Here is a 13,780-nt window from a genome sequence, read left to right as displayed (position 1 = left end):
AAACTGCAAGGTGAGTAGTTCCTGTACCTCTAGTTACTTCCTGCTGCCAGCCTCCCAAGAGCTAAACATAGCCCAATCCTCTGCCCACAGATTAGGAAACAACCAGGCTATTTTTAGCACCATGCATCTTAGGAATGGAAATGGCCCAGCCTCTGATGGCAACAGACTGTGTGTGGCCTGGCTTCATGAACTCACCTCTTCGGAGGCTGTGAACCTCCTCGGTAAAGCGGCCAAGGACCGTCTGAAATCTCTGGAGCCCATTACAGAGTGATGATGTACGTCGATCACAAGAAAGAACAACAAGGAAAGGACAAGGAGGGGCACAAGTAGCAAAGGGAATCAGGAAGAAGACACATGCCAGGACAGGCTTGATAAGGCAGAGCAGTAGGAGAAATGATATGGGACAGGAACAATAAAAATCAGAAGCCAGAAGCCAAGAATATTATGCATTGTCATGCTGGGAGAAGTCTGTCTAGTAACAAGCAATATTTTGAACTGGACATTTATTTTACATGAGAGAGAACAAAGGTTGGTCTGATCTGTTTCCTGCCCGGGTACCGCTGGTGCGATGGCTCCTTTGATCACTTTCCCCCAGTCCTCTGCAGCTCCTGCGATTAGAGATAGATCCCCAGGCTGCCCTTTGATCAGCAGCTCAAGCGGCCTGCAGGTGCCATGTGCCATCGCATTAGCAAGTTGTAAGAAGCAACCACATTAATATTGGCTGATAAAGGTGATACCGTGTATTGCTGCACACACAACAAATACAAATAATCTCTACAAAAGTCCCAGGAATCCTTATTTCATCTAATTTTTTACTCAAGAACTTTCTGTGCTTTCTTGAAGATGAAAACTTTAGAGAGGGTTTAAATTCAAAGTTGAAGTCTTGAAACACCCCAATACGTAAAGAAAAAGTTGCTGTGACTGAAAAATAGGGTACACACCATTTTGATTTTCTAGGTATGCTGCTTGTGCTCACTTCGCCTGGTTAATGAAGTGACAGCATTCTTGCATTCTGAATAGATGACACACAAAGCAGTAAAAACATGTACATTTCCTTTCAAAGAACATTAAGAGCCACCACTTGTAAACAGGGTGTTTAATAGTCTAATTTTAGACAGCCTACATTAACATTGTGGTTTCGTGTGCAGGATAAAATTTCTATTTACAAAGTATTCTCAAAAATGACTTCATAATGGTAGATCAAGAGGAAAAGAGTTTAGAAATTGAATGATGTAAATCATATGGGGTTCAGAGGCTAAGCAAATTACACACCCTGAAGCTGCCCTGGCTTTATGAAAGAAGCCTTTCTCCAGCTCTATGCAATCCCAGCCCAAGGGAACTTGCATCTGAGAGTTTTCTAAACATTTCAGGTACACTTGAAAGCTGAAAGTAATTCTCATTTCCTATGCAGGATTAAGTCGTTTCCAGCACACACAAAATAGCAGTCATTCACCAACACATATAAAAACACACCACCAGAAAGGTAAGGACTTCAGAGTGCAAAGGCACATTTTTAAAAAAAAAAAACAGAGCGCCAGAGAAGTACATTTTTTTAATTCCCCCCTAAAAACGTCTGTGCGGCCTGTTGACCTCTATATTTCCTATCGACTTACTCATTAATTGATGCCTTTCCACTTAGAGTGCTTCAATTAATGCGGTCGATACATTTCCTGAAACACCCACCTCCCCAATAAAAAAAAACAATCTGAGTAAAGTCAAACATGCCAAGACTCATTCATTTTGGATTCGTTTTTAGAAGCAGCTCTTGAACTTATAACTCTGGCAAGGAGAGGTCCTGCAATGTGAGTTCTGACGTTCACAATCGCTCCCAGAATGTCCTCTCTCTGGCTGAGGCTGCGGTGGCACTCACGTTGCCCTGTTAGAGCTTTGTAGCAGCTCCCGAAGTTGCAAACTGCACGTAACCTCCAAAAGGCCATGCCAATGAACGAAGCGCGCATTTGCATGGCTAGAGAGCCGCTTCTACCCTCGCAGGCTGGTGTACATCACACACCAACGCACAATGCCAACGTAACACACACAGCGAGAAAACAGAAGGGGGAGTTGGGGGGGAAAGACTCACCGTTCTGTTCCTTGTTGCTGGAGAACTGGAATTTACTACTGAGGTTGGACTCAGCCTGAGTCCCGTGTCTCTGGCCGGCCAGGGCAGATGTCAGCAGGAGAAGCCCGAAGAGGAGCATTTGGCTGACTGGGGCGAGAACTCACTCACGGCGGGCACTTTGGAAGCAGCGACTCCCGAGTCTCTTTCACCACCGCCAGGGGAAGGCTGCACTGGGGTGGAAGCGCCGAGCCTGCTCTGGCAGCAGAGAATCGCAGGGTAGTTTCCACATAATCCCATCCAAAACTTTTTCCTAGAGCCCTCTTCTGTGTCTCCAGTTTTTGAAAAGGATCAAAGCAAAACCTGGACCTGAACCAGTTTCCCAAGGTTTAAACAAATCCTGAGCTGTGCCGAAGTGGTGGGGGTGGGGGTGAAGGCGAGGGAGGAAAGAGGGGGTGGGGACGCGGGGGAGCCGGGGGAGCGGCGAGAAGTCACCAGCAAGTTGCTGGGAGCACCTGTCAGTTTGGGGGACAGGACAGAGGCGAAAACTCAAGAGTCGCGCGCAGCCAGCCTCGAAGCCAAGTTGGCGGCCGGCAGTTTCTGATCAATAACAAAGCTGCCAATAGATGCGGCTCTCCGGGCGCCCCTCTCCCCCGCCCCACCCCCACCCCCGGAGGGGGAGGGGGAAGAAACAAGGCGAGGGCGCCGCGGCCGGTCCCCGGGGCCTCGGAGCCGCAGCGGGGCCGGGTGCTCCGCGCCGAGGCCGCCCCGGGCGCGGGCGGAGGGAGGCCGCCGGGCTCCTGCTCCCCAGCCCGGCGCGCAGCCTGCGCCCGGTCCCGACCGCCGCAGCACGGATTCCGGCACCTGGCTGGAGTTTTCGGCGATCAAAGTTCACCTTGTTCGGGTGCGTCCCCCGGCTCCTCGCAGCCGAGGAAATTCGGCAGCTCGGGGTCACCGCGGGGCTCCGGTCGCTGACCGTCCCCTACTCCCACGCCTCGGGCTCCGCGCAAACCTCGGGGCTCCGCGCGGCGTCTCGGCACCGGGTGGAGAGAGCAGGCCGGGCGGCCCCTGCTCCGGCTTGTCCCCTCCCCTTCGCTACCTTCCCCCCGCCGGGCGGCGGTCGGGAGGAGGGGGCCTGGGCCGAGCCCGGGCGGAGCGCGCGTCGGCGAGCAGGGCAGGCTGAGCGCTCTCCCGGGGCGGCCACCGGGGCGGGCGGGGGTCGGCGCCGCGGGGAGGGGCAGCCCCGGGCCGCGTCCGCGCCCGCCGGCCAGGGCCGCCAACTAGCAGTCCAACAGGTGCTGGCACAGACAGGGGGTGTTGCGGGGCTCGCGACAGACGGGACCCAAACGGCCCCGGCGAGGAATGCAGCCGGGGAGGCCCCTGGTTTGCTTTCCACAGGACGCCCCCCACCCCAAAGAAAGATCAGACTGGATGGCGAATGGTGCTGGGAAAAGAAATGGGGAAGAACTTCCTGCCGCTCTCCCTCTTCCCCCAGCCCCTGTGGCCGTGACTCGTCATTAACTTCCCAGGGGATCCCCATTCCCAAAGGGCTTGGCCAGCACCCTTGGCCAGAGTTTCTGGACCGAAGGAAGAAGGCAAATTGAATTCAAAGATTTCTCTCCAGTTTCCAGCCCTCTGAAGAGAGATGGATAAAGCAAATGTCAAGACAAACAGCCAAAAGAATAACAACATTCATTGGTTTAACAAATACGGTCTTTATGGAATTCCTACTGTGTCAGGCACTGTTCTAGGAGCTGGGGCTGTGGTAGTGAAAACAGAGGAAAGTGTCTGTCCTCTGAAGCTTACATACTAGTTGGGCTGCATGAAATTAATATCAAGCAAGTGCCCTGGAAAGCAAATCAGAAATATCACCCAACCTCTTGTTAAATAAGTCAATGCAAACAATTCGACGACGTATGGTGCTCCCTACCGGATTGGAAGGAAGGCTATAACCTTAAGGCTGATGCTGAAACAGGAGTGGAGTCTCAAATGTTCCTCTTTAAGGAGCTGCCCTTCCTGGCCTTGCAAGGCTGTCTACTGTGTGAGGAGAGCTGCCCCGAAAGTGGACGGGGGAATGCTTGGACAGGGCATACTCCTACCACATCAAACGAGAAGCTGATCCTTCCTCAGTCATGCTGAAGATGCCAAGCCCTCTTCCTATGTTTGGACGCTGCCCGGAACCAATCAACCTGACTTCTGCCTGTAATACCTAGTCCTGTTCTTTCTTCCCTCTTAAAATTCTACGGTTGAAACCTCTGCTCACCTATCCCATTCATTCATTCTTATTCCTTTACCAATTCAAGGCAAATAAATAAGACCCAATCGTTGACTTTAGAGAACTTAGAGTTTAGCCTTGTTATTTTATTCCCTTCAGCAGCTCCTCAACACCAATGTGAATCTACATTTGCATGATAAATATATTCCAAAAATGTCTTGTAGATTTTTGAGGGAGAAGGGGAGTGTTCCCAATTCTAATAACATAATGAGACTTGTCATACAAAAGGCATGCGTTATGAATGCATTTTAATCTATTTGTAATAAAACTAATTACTCCCCAGTTTTTCTAATTTTGTAAGTTTAGTATTCTAATCAGTCTTTTGCTAAATGAGGCTGTTGTATGTTTGCATAGTTGAGTTTCTTGGCCACCCACATAGAGGGTGTATGTGTGTGTGTGTGTGTATGTGTGTGTATGAGAGAGATGTGTTTGCAGATTTAATCCATTTGCTCTCTGGAGATTATAAAGGTGATGACTACTCTTTATTTTGTATCATTTCATATTGGCTAGAACAGTGCCTGACCCAGGGGGATAATAAATAAACACTCTTGCCTGACTGACAGATTTCTTTATTGGAGTCACTTACATTCTCTGTGGAATTTCAGCATGAAGGTTATATTTGAAAAGTTACAGATGATCTAGAATAATACTCTACCTCTGCGTTTCACCTCATCCATATTCTACAGATTGATTTGACAATCGCCTTATAAATAAAGCCAGCCAGGTGCTCCTGCATGACCCCCACACAAAATCATGTCCACATTGCCGGTTTTCCTGTAATGCACTTGCATTGTCGTTTCTTGAACTGCTCCTGCCCTTGGTATAGTTGATTTCTTTTAACGCTTTATCCTCTGCCTGCCTTCCTGCTCCATTTTGCTTATAAACCTTTCCTAGGAAAGCAGGATCCTTGCATTGAAAGTAAATTTTATATAATCCAGAGTCTGCACAGTTACTAAACAATATATTTTGAATGAATATGGCTTTGTTTTGGCCTAAAGCATTTTCCTTGAGGAAAGGCATCTGTTCTGCCAACCAAGAGAAAATAATTGCAAACATTCTTTGTGGTTTTCATGTTTTCTTAAACCTTAGGAAGGAGTGCCCACTCTGGCTGAATGCATGAAGAGGGTTACCTACAAATTCTTGTCAAAGAACATGGTAGAATGTACTTGATTATTAACAATGATAATTTCAGGGAGGCAGAGTGGGTGTTGCTATTAAATTTTCTTTTAAGTGAAATAAGATTTTAAAGCAAACTACCCCTGTAGCTAGTCAACACCCAGGAGGGCAGGAACTGCAGGGACATATTTTTGCCTCAGAATGTCAAATATTATAAATTTTCTTGCTCCTTCTTCTGTTTCAATCCTAACAAACATAGGCACAAACGTAAAGGTGTACAAGCAAAATTATTTTAAGACTATTCCCAGAATTTTTCAGTATTTTCATGGCAGATAATTGAGCACGAGTTTTCTGAAGTTCAAAAAGCTCTATTCTACCTAAATGTCCATTATGCTTCCAGAATGGCTAATAAGCAACACTCATATATACATATATATGAGGCCGGGGACTGGGGTATCATTAGTAACTGAAGTAAAGACCCCACAGATCACAGCAGGAATAAAGACTGTTCTAAGGGAAAAAAGAAAAAAATTAAGTAATGTCTCTTAGAGTCATCCTTTTCTCTCTCCACTTTCTCTAGTCATCTCATCTTGAGAAACATATGACCTTACTAGGATATACTAATACTCCCTTTTTATTATTTCAACCTAGAAATAATAAAACACATTTCTTACATTTTATTCTTCTACTTCAATCCCTCTTTACCTCCTAGTATAATAACTGCTAATCTGAGAAGAGCTTGCTTCCTGTGGCAGATGTGGAGGGTTGTGCTAAGGCCCTGCTCTCAAAGGAGCAGATGTACTTTTTAATTTTGACTTTTTTGAGGAAGGAGGGAAGTTAGAGGTGTGTGACCAGGAGAAACTGGTGACAAATACCGGCCTTTTGGTGGCCTGGTGTGGCTTTTCCCATTGAAGTACAGCTTCTGTTCCCTTTTTAAAATCATGGTTGAGTATGCACAGATTTTTTTCCCGAATCTTGGAAGTGTTTCTCTGACTCAGAACTCAGAGGGAGTAAATAGCCAGAAATAGCACCAAAAAAAGAGGAACCACCACAACAGAAGATCATTTCGCTGGAAGATGGGAGACGGGGACTAAGTCTGGCTTTACCGCCAACAAATAGTGCAAGCTTGATCTAGAAATTCTCTCTGCCTCTTTTCTTTACATGAGGCATTTGTAATGGATTCTGTCTCAATCCTCGTACTGTTTTAGAATTCTTTTGGTCTCTGAGCTATTATAAGTAGTGATGGCAATACTTTTTCAACTTAATTGTACTTCTGTGATAATACACGACTAAGACAATGGTTTCTTAGCCTCTACCCAAAGGTCTCTTGGTGGCTGGCAAGAGATGGCGAACAGGTACTTGTGCCTAAACTTCTCCATTCAAGGTAGTCCTCTCTTATCTGTTATTATTATGGTTTGGGAAAACAAATTCTACTGATAACTAAAAGAAGGGGGAAAAAAAGAGTTTGGAAATCACTGGCTAGCACAAGTATCAGGAATTTTATTCAAATCAAGGAAACTAAATAAATTACATGGGAGTATCCACATTTTAATTTTTACTGTTTGTTTGGTATCATGGTAACCATATCACGAGAGGAAAAGTGTGGTCTCAAGGTAAAGAAAAATAGCTGTAGTCCATAAGTGAGTTGTAAATAATAAGGAAATAATATTGTTTTTAGCCAGGAACAGATAACCAAGCTTCGTCCTCTTCTATAGAGTCACACTAGTGGAATGTGAAACAATCCTGGGAGCAAAGGGCATCCCCTAAAAATGTGGACAGCAGCTGAACACTATGGTTGGTCATATCCTCCAGTCAATAAGATGTCATTTTTCTCTCCCTTGAAATCATGTATAGGATATGAAGGCTGTTGTCCACATTGTGACAAATCATCGTGGAGAGGTCAAGACACAGCTACAGATCCTCCTTTCTCAGATAGTGACCCTCTTATTTCAAAGGTCATGGGAGAAGGACCCTTTCACTTTGCGATCATTGTTTCAAATGCAGTTCTTTCCTTGGCTACTAGCCTTTGTAAAAGAGGTGGATAGCCTCGAAACACTACTTAGTGAACACTAAAAAAGTGTTGTTGGTTAGCAGAAAAGAAAATATGGCTTAACTCATCTAATATTAAAAGTGCCCTCAATTGCTTTTAAAGTCCAAGAGAGTTCAAGAGATTTTTATACTCCTTTCTATTATGATTACTACTATTTGCTGTCTTTATCATCTTTCCAGTAAGAAAGGTGCCTGCTCTCTTACCCTAAAACAGCCTTGCAACATTTTTTAAGGCATCTTTTTATTTTCCCAAATTTAATTTTTATCGGCACAATTTGCATTGATGTTTCCCTCATCTTCCTGTACCACCTTCCTTCCTTTCTCATCATCAGAAGCCACTTTCACTTGTCCTTCACAGAATTAGGAGAGTAAAAAGCATGTTTTCCTCTCGCAGGCAGCTCAAAAAGATTTATAGTTAAACAAAAGCCAACCACGGGAAATAAAAATGAGGGGAGAATTATTCACACTCAAATTTACTTTTTGAAGCACCTATCATATCCAGGAACTGTTAGATACTTTAAGATGTATTTTCTCATTTAATCTGCCCACCAATCCTTCAAGAAAGGTCAGAGTTGCCCCACGTTACTACAGACAAACTGAAGCTCAAAGAGGGGAACTATTTTTCCCAGAGTGACACAATTAAAGACAGATATAGTGAATCTTTGACTCCAGCTCTTCTTCCTCTACTCTTGTGCTGTTAATTTAACACTTTTACGTCTTGGATTTTGGACAACAACATTTTTGGGGGACCCTGAGCTAACATCTGTTGCCAGTCTTCTTTTTTTTTTTTCCTTCGTCTCCCCAAAGCCCCCCCCCCAGTACATAGTTGTATATTCCAGTTGTGAGTGCTTCTGGTTGTGCTACGTGGGACGCCGCCTCAGCATGGCCTGATGAGCGGTGCCATGTCCGCATCCAGGATCCGAACCCGTGAAACCCTGGGCCACAGAAGCAGAGTGTGCGAACTTAACCACTCAGCCATGGGGCCAGGCCCCCAAAACATTCTTATTTGAAATTTTCTTATGTTTCTCCTCTAACTTTTCTTCACAATGACTGTCTTTCCTATGTATAATTTGAGGTATACTATGGGACGTGTAGACAAACTTTCCCACATGTTCAAGAACACTAATACAACACCAGACAGTTATCTTTCTGGAATAGCCTAAATAAAACATTTCAGCTGGAGTGAATATGGGTTACTTGAAGCAGTGGTGGTGACTAAGGCATTGGGAAGCTGGCCTTGGGGTTGAAGCCCACCCAAAGCGTGGGCTAGCATGAGTATCCTGTTTATCCTGGCCAAAGTTAGTCATCCAGCTAATGCCTTAGCCTAGGCCATCTGTGGGCAGTTATTTCAAAGAATCTATCTCCTTGTCTTTGAGGACAAAGGGAATGAATTATCATTCCTCCTTTCCTACTCATAATCGCTACTGAATTAAAGCATCAGGACTGGGAAGAAATACACTGTTTCCCCACTTGCTCCTTTTGAAGAATGAATTTATGATTAACTATAGATGTCAGAGTCTAGGCCTCTCTTATTTATGCAATTCCTATATGTTTCCCTCCATATGTTTCTAATTTAAAATTCCTGGTCTATGGCTTTTTTAAGCCATATGGTGAGGCAAATTTGCATCTTCATTGATAATTTCCAAAGGCATTGTTAGATTAGTTGGAGTTATTAAAAGCACAAAGACTGCTACATGAACTAACTGGTGACTTCTTAAACCCTCAGGCAAGCAAAAATCCTCGATTAAAATTCTAATTCCATGGATAAATTCTATTTGTATCTGAAGAGTATACTATATGAAAAGATCATAGTGGTGTCATTTTTGTCCCACTAGACAGTAAATGGAAAAAAATTCTTTGTGTTCTTTTCTTCTGTGAATGGCTTTTTAAACACACATAAAACTAAATTAAAAAATGTGAGAATGACCTAATTATTATAGCTACTATCTTTCATATTTATTGAGGCAAGTGATTATACTATGCATCTGTAAAAAGCAGTATTTTAAGAATCCAAAACACTTCCTAATATCTTTTTCTTTCTGTTTCACTAGGTTTCTCTCTGAAGATTATTATCACGGTATACACCCACATTCAGCACTCTTGGCCCTGCTAAGAGAAAGAATTTCTCATTCCTCAGAATCTATTTAGTCTGGTTCATGAATGAGCTCTCACCTATTCTGGGAACTATAGTGTGCTGCCTACTTTCATTTTGCATCTTGTGGACGTGGGGTCACACTATTAACTTCTTATTGAAATATTCACCATAAAGCCCTCTACAAAGCGATCCTCTACTGCTCATTAAATAATTGATAAATTAATTAACTACAACTCTATGAGTAGATGTTAATAGAATCACCATTTTAAAGATGAGAAACTGAGCCTCAGAAAGGTTTTGTAACTTGCCCGACATCACACCATTTATAAGGATTAAAGACAGAATGTGAATTCAAGTAGTTGGTTCCAGAGTTGGCACTTGTAACTATTATGTTTTCATCTCCCTGTATCATCTAGCACAGTGCTAAGTATGCAGTAACTCACAAAATACATTTCAAACTTATTCAATGAACATTTATATTAGGCATTTGGTGTTTTTTTCAAAGATATTTTATTGGTATTATATTTTGGGTTTTGGGGGGTTTTTTTTGGCGAGGAATATTGTCCCTGAGCTAACGTCTGTCGCCAATCTTCCTCTATTTTGTATATGGGATGCTGCCACAGCATGGCTTGATGAGTGGTGTGTAAGTCCACGCCTGGGATCTGAAACCACGGACCCCTGGCCACCAAAGCAGAGTATGCGAACTTAACCACTACACCCCCAGGCTGGCCCTAGTGTTCATTTCATAACTCCACAAAATTCAGGTCATAAATATGTAACTTAAAATTCTATTGCCAACAACAAATAGTAAATCAGTCTCATTTTGTCTAACATCAAAAGGCTAGTACCCCAAGTGTACAGGAACTAGGCATTTAGTCAAGGAAACATAACTGTGGCTTAGATTGAATACCCTTTTTAGTGGATATAGAAATGAGAAATGAATCTTCTCAAACCATATGAAGGAAAAAGGATCTGTTGTCCTTATTCTTAGCAATAAGACCTTGCCATAAAATCGCCATTACCATGTTGCTGGTTCTGACAACCTATGATGAAGGAAACACGTAACTTATATTCAGACAAGTTTCTGAAGGACAATAGTAGGAAAAAGCAAAGTTAGTGAGATGACTTCCTATTTTCTTGGTGAAGGTAAGAATTAGCTAGATGTTTCTGTTACTACTAACCTCGAGATTATCATGGACTTTACTAAAATAGCAATCTGTCGGGAACATTCATGCATATTGTTGGGCCCAAGAAATTACAAGGTAAATAAAAATACTTTATTGCTGCCCTCAATGAATTCCCCCTTATGTTGTGCATCCACTCAATCTTCATTTGTGTTTATTTCTTCCTCAGATATAACCCCTGGCCTTTCACATTATCTTCTCCCTACAAAAAGCTCTCCGGAGGTGCTCTCTTAGTCTACACTTATGTTCCTCGAAACCGTTCTCAGATTACCAGCTTCATCTGTTTAATGCACAAATCTGACCCCCGCCTCTAAAAGTGTGAGCCCCCCTTTGCCTGCAGAGTAAAACCTATCCACCTGTAGGCATGAGCTGTTCTTGTGTACATACTCAGGTCTCACACTCTCCAAGTGAGTGTCTTGCAGTCTTCTCACACACCACAATTTATGTACTCATTCTTACTGGTCTTTACTTCTTTTCTTATGCTCCCTCCACAATTATTCATAGCCCAATATAGAACTTATTGTACTCTATTTAACTTTTCATCTTCTTTTTCCCAGCACTTAACACATGGCATTTATCAAATAATAATAGCTAATTCTTACTATGTGCCAGGCGTATTTCAAGGACTTCATGTATATTCACTCCTTTATTGTCACAGCCAACATATGAGATAGGTATATTTAACAGATTTTATAGAGGACCAAAGTAAGATAGAGAGAGGCTAAGCAATTCGCCTAAGATCATACAGGTGGTAAGTGGCAGAGCTGGGTATTGAACTCAAGTAGTCTAACTCTAGAGTCCACGCACTTGACCATTGCTCTGCCTCTAGTGGAGGGTGTTCAACAAATATTTGGAGGCAGTGTAGACTCCCGGTCATGATCCAAGCACAGAAATCAGAGATACGAGCTAACATCTTAGCCGCTTGCCAGTTGAGAAGACATGTATCAGCTACCTAATAATCCTGGCGTTAGATTCACCATCACTATAAACAGATGATAGAATCTATCTCAGAAATCGGTGGGAATTAAATGGGACAAATTGTGTAAAGCCTTTGGCAAAATGCCCTGCATGTTTTAAACCTGAAGTTCATCTAATCGATTGTGTAATTGTATTTTTTTAATTATGAGATAAACTTTTTCTTTCTGTTTAATGTTTCTGATATTATGTCTTACATTCAATGTCAGAAGAGACTTAGCAACTATTTCTTTCTTTTCTCTCCAAAAGGCTGTTAATAATTCAATAGGGAATTTTCTAATCAATGGTGTCTTGAAATGCAGATAACACTAAATAATTTTTTGACTAAATAAAGAAGTCTTTCCTGTCTTCGTTCCTTTTTTCACCATCACCAACTACAATATGAGGGTAAGTCTCTTATCCTTCTAAAAACTTTCCAGGACAAATCCTTAACCTCACTGCCCAGCATTAATGGTTACGTTCTCTGGTTTTGTTGATACACGCTCCCTGTAATTGATGATAAATTCTCTGATGGCAAAAATTTTGCTTTCTCCTTTTTTATTTTTTTGATCTGTTAACTGTCCCTGCCCCACCTCTGCAGTGTAGTATCTAACTGGATGTGTGGAATTTGTCAGAGAGTCAGGATGATACAGTGTTTCCCATTGGCTGAGATTATTGCTGGGCAAAGAGAATTCTTCCTTTTGGGGTCTGTAATTGAGCTTCTTCCTGTTGGGGTCCAAGTAATTGACCCTGAGTGCTAGTGTGTGAGGGCTCCCCCTTCTGGCCTCCCAACTCCATTTTAATTGAGGTTTACTTGTCAGTATTGTTTCACAAGTTCCATGTTTAACGTACCTTTTAATAGCTGGTGAGTGAAATTAACAAAAGTATGAAGTAGCCAAATGCAGATACATCCATCAAAAATCTTCATAGAAGAAAAACAGAATGAAGAGCAGCTACTTCTGACATAATTAAGCTGACTGAACCCATGTGGAGTTCGTTTTCTTGCTTAGCTATCAGTCAAGGTTGGGGATCTTGTAAAAGGAAGAGCCAAATTATGGAGAACAGTAGTCAAGCTGTACTAATATCTAAGCTGACACCTAAACGAAAATTATTCATATAATTTAATTTATTCAACGAACTGAGATGAAGACTGGGTAGGCACTTTCCAAAATGGAAGCAATACAGAATTTGTCTTTTCACAGATATTGTGGTAACATTCCTTCCAATATTACAACGTTATTTCTAAGGCCCTGGCAAACAGCCCATACTCATATTGCCTGACTGGTTTAAATAAAGTTAATTCTTTTTGATAGAGAAATCTTACATAACAGATGGTTCACAAGACTCTGTTTAATAGCCAATCTGTTATATCTAAGATGTCATCATTTTGGAAAACAATTTTTATGAAAATAACTTCTTCATATTTTAAAAATATTATGCCAAATGTATTTTTTCTTTTTTAGATTTTAAAATTTGAGTTTTACAATTTAAAATGCGTATGTGTGAGAAAGCATGTAGTTTTGAAATAATAATTGTGGACTGCTGCTGCCTGGGTACAAGAAATTTTAAGAACCACCAAGCTAAAATGGGATAGGAAGTGTCACTGTTTTGTGAATACTCATGTAGAAAAGTGATGAACTGACAATTTATTTTGCATCTTAATGGACTTTGGGCAAGTAATTTTACTATAAAATCTTCAACTTCAGTTCTGAGTTATTATCTTAAAAAATAAAGAAACTGCCATGGAGTGAACCAAACATGCCACTTTGTGTTTCTTTGTCTTATCTGGCACCAACTCATTACTTTAAAAACAGCATATATGTTGAGACTTTATTCTAAGAAATAAATTAATTCATAGCACAGTAATAATAAACTTCCTTAATGAACTCAGATAAAATATAATTACTCTAATGACTCTTCAAGCTCATTAAAATTGATTCTATTTATTGTAAAATAAAAATGCTATTTGTGATATTTTCCCTATCCCTTAGTAGGTTTCATCTGATGCATTTCATATGCTGAAATGTTGCATTTCCAGCTGACATGGTATG

At 42.0% G+C, this 13,780-nt stretch overlaps 1 protein-coding gene across 6 annotated transcripts in view; it reads right to left on the bottom strand.

The window, feature by feature from the left end:
• Positions 1-2,776, bottom strand: part of PDGFC (platelet derived growth factor C) — a 207,751-nt gene extending 204,975 nt beyond the window's left edge. The window contains exon 1 of one of the 6 annotated variants that reach the window (XM_008514442.2): positions 2,081-2,776. In XM_008514442.2, the coding sequence (XP_008512664.1) occupies positions 2,081-2,198 (118 nt within the window). In that variant the 5' untranslated portion in view covers positions 2,199-2,776. Of the gene's footprint in view, positions 1-195 lie in introns of all 6 variants that reach the window. The other 5 variants (XM_008514444.2, XM_070608823.1, XM_070608820.1 and 2 more) reach the window with 5 other exon arrangements.
• Positions 2,777-13,780: the final 11,004 nt, after the last annotated feature.

This window comes from Equus przewalskii, chromosome 2 (genome assembly GCF_037783145.1).
Source record: "Equus przewalskii isolate Varuska chromosome 2, EquPr2, whole genome shotgun sequence".
NCBI classification, from domain to species: Eukaryota; Metazoa; Chordata; class Mammalia; order Perissodactyla; family Equidae; genus Equus; species Equus przewalskii.
The sequence above is the reverse complement of the archived record's forward strand: the minus strand, read 5'-3'. Positions and strand labels throughout refer to the sequence as shown.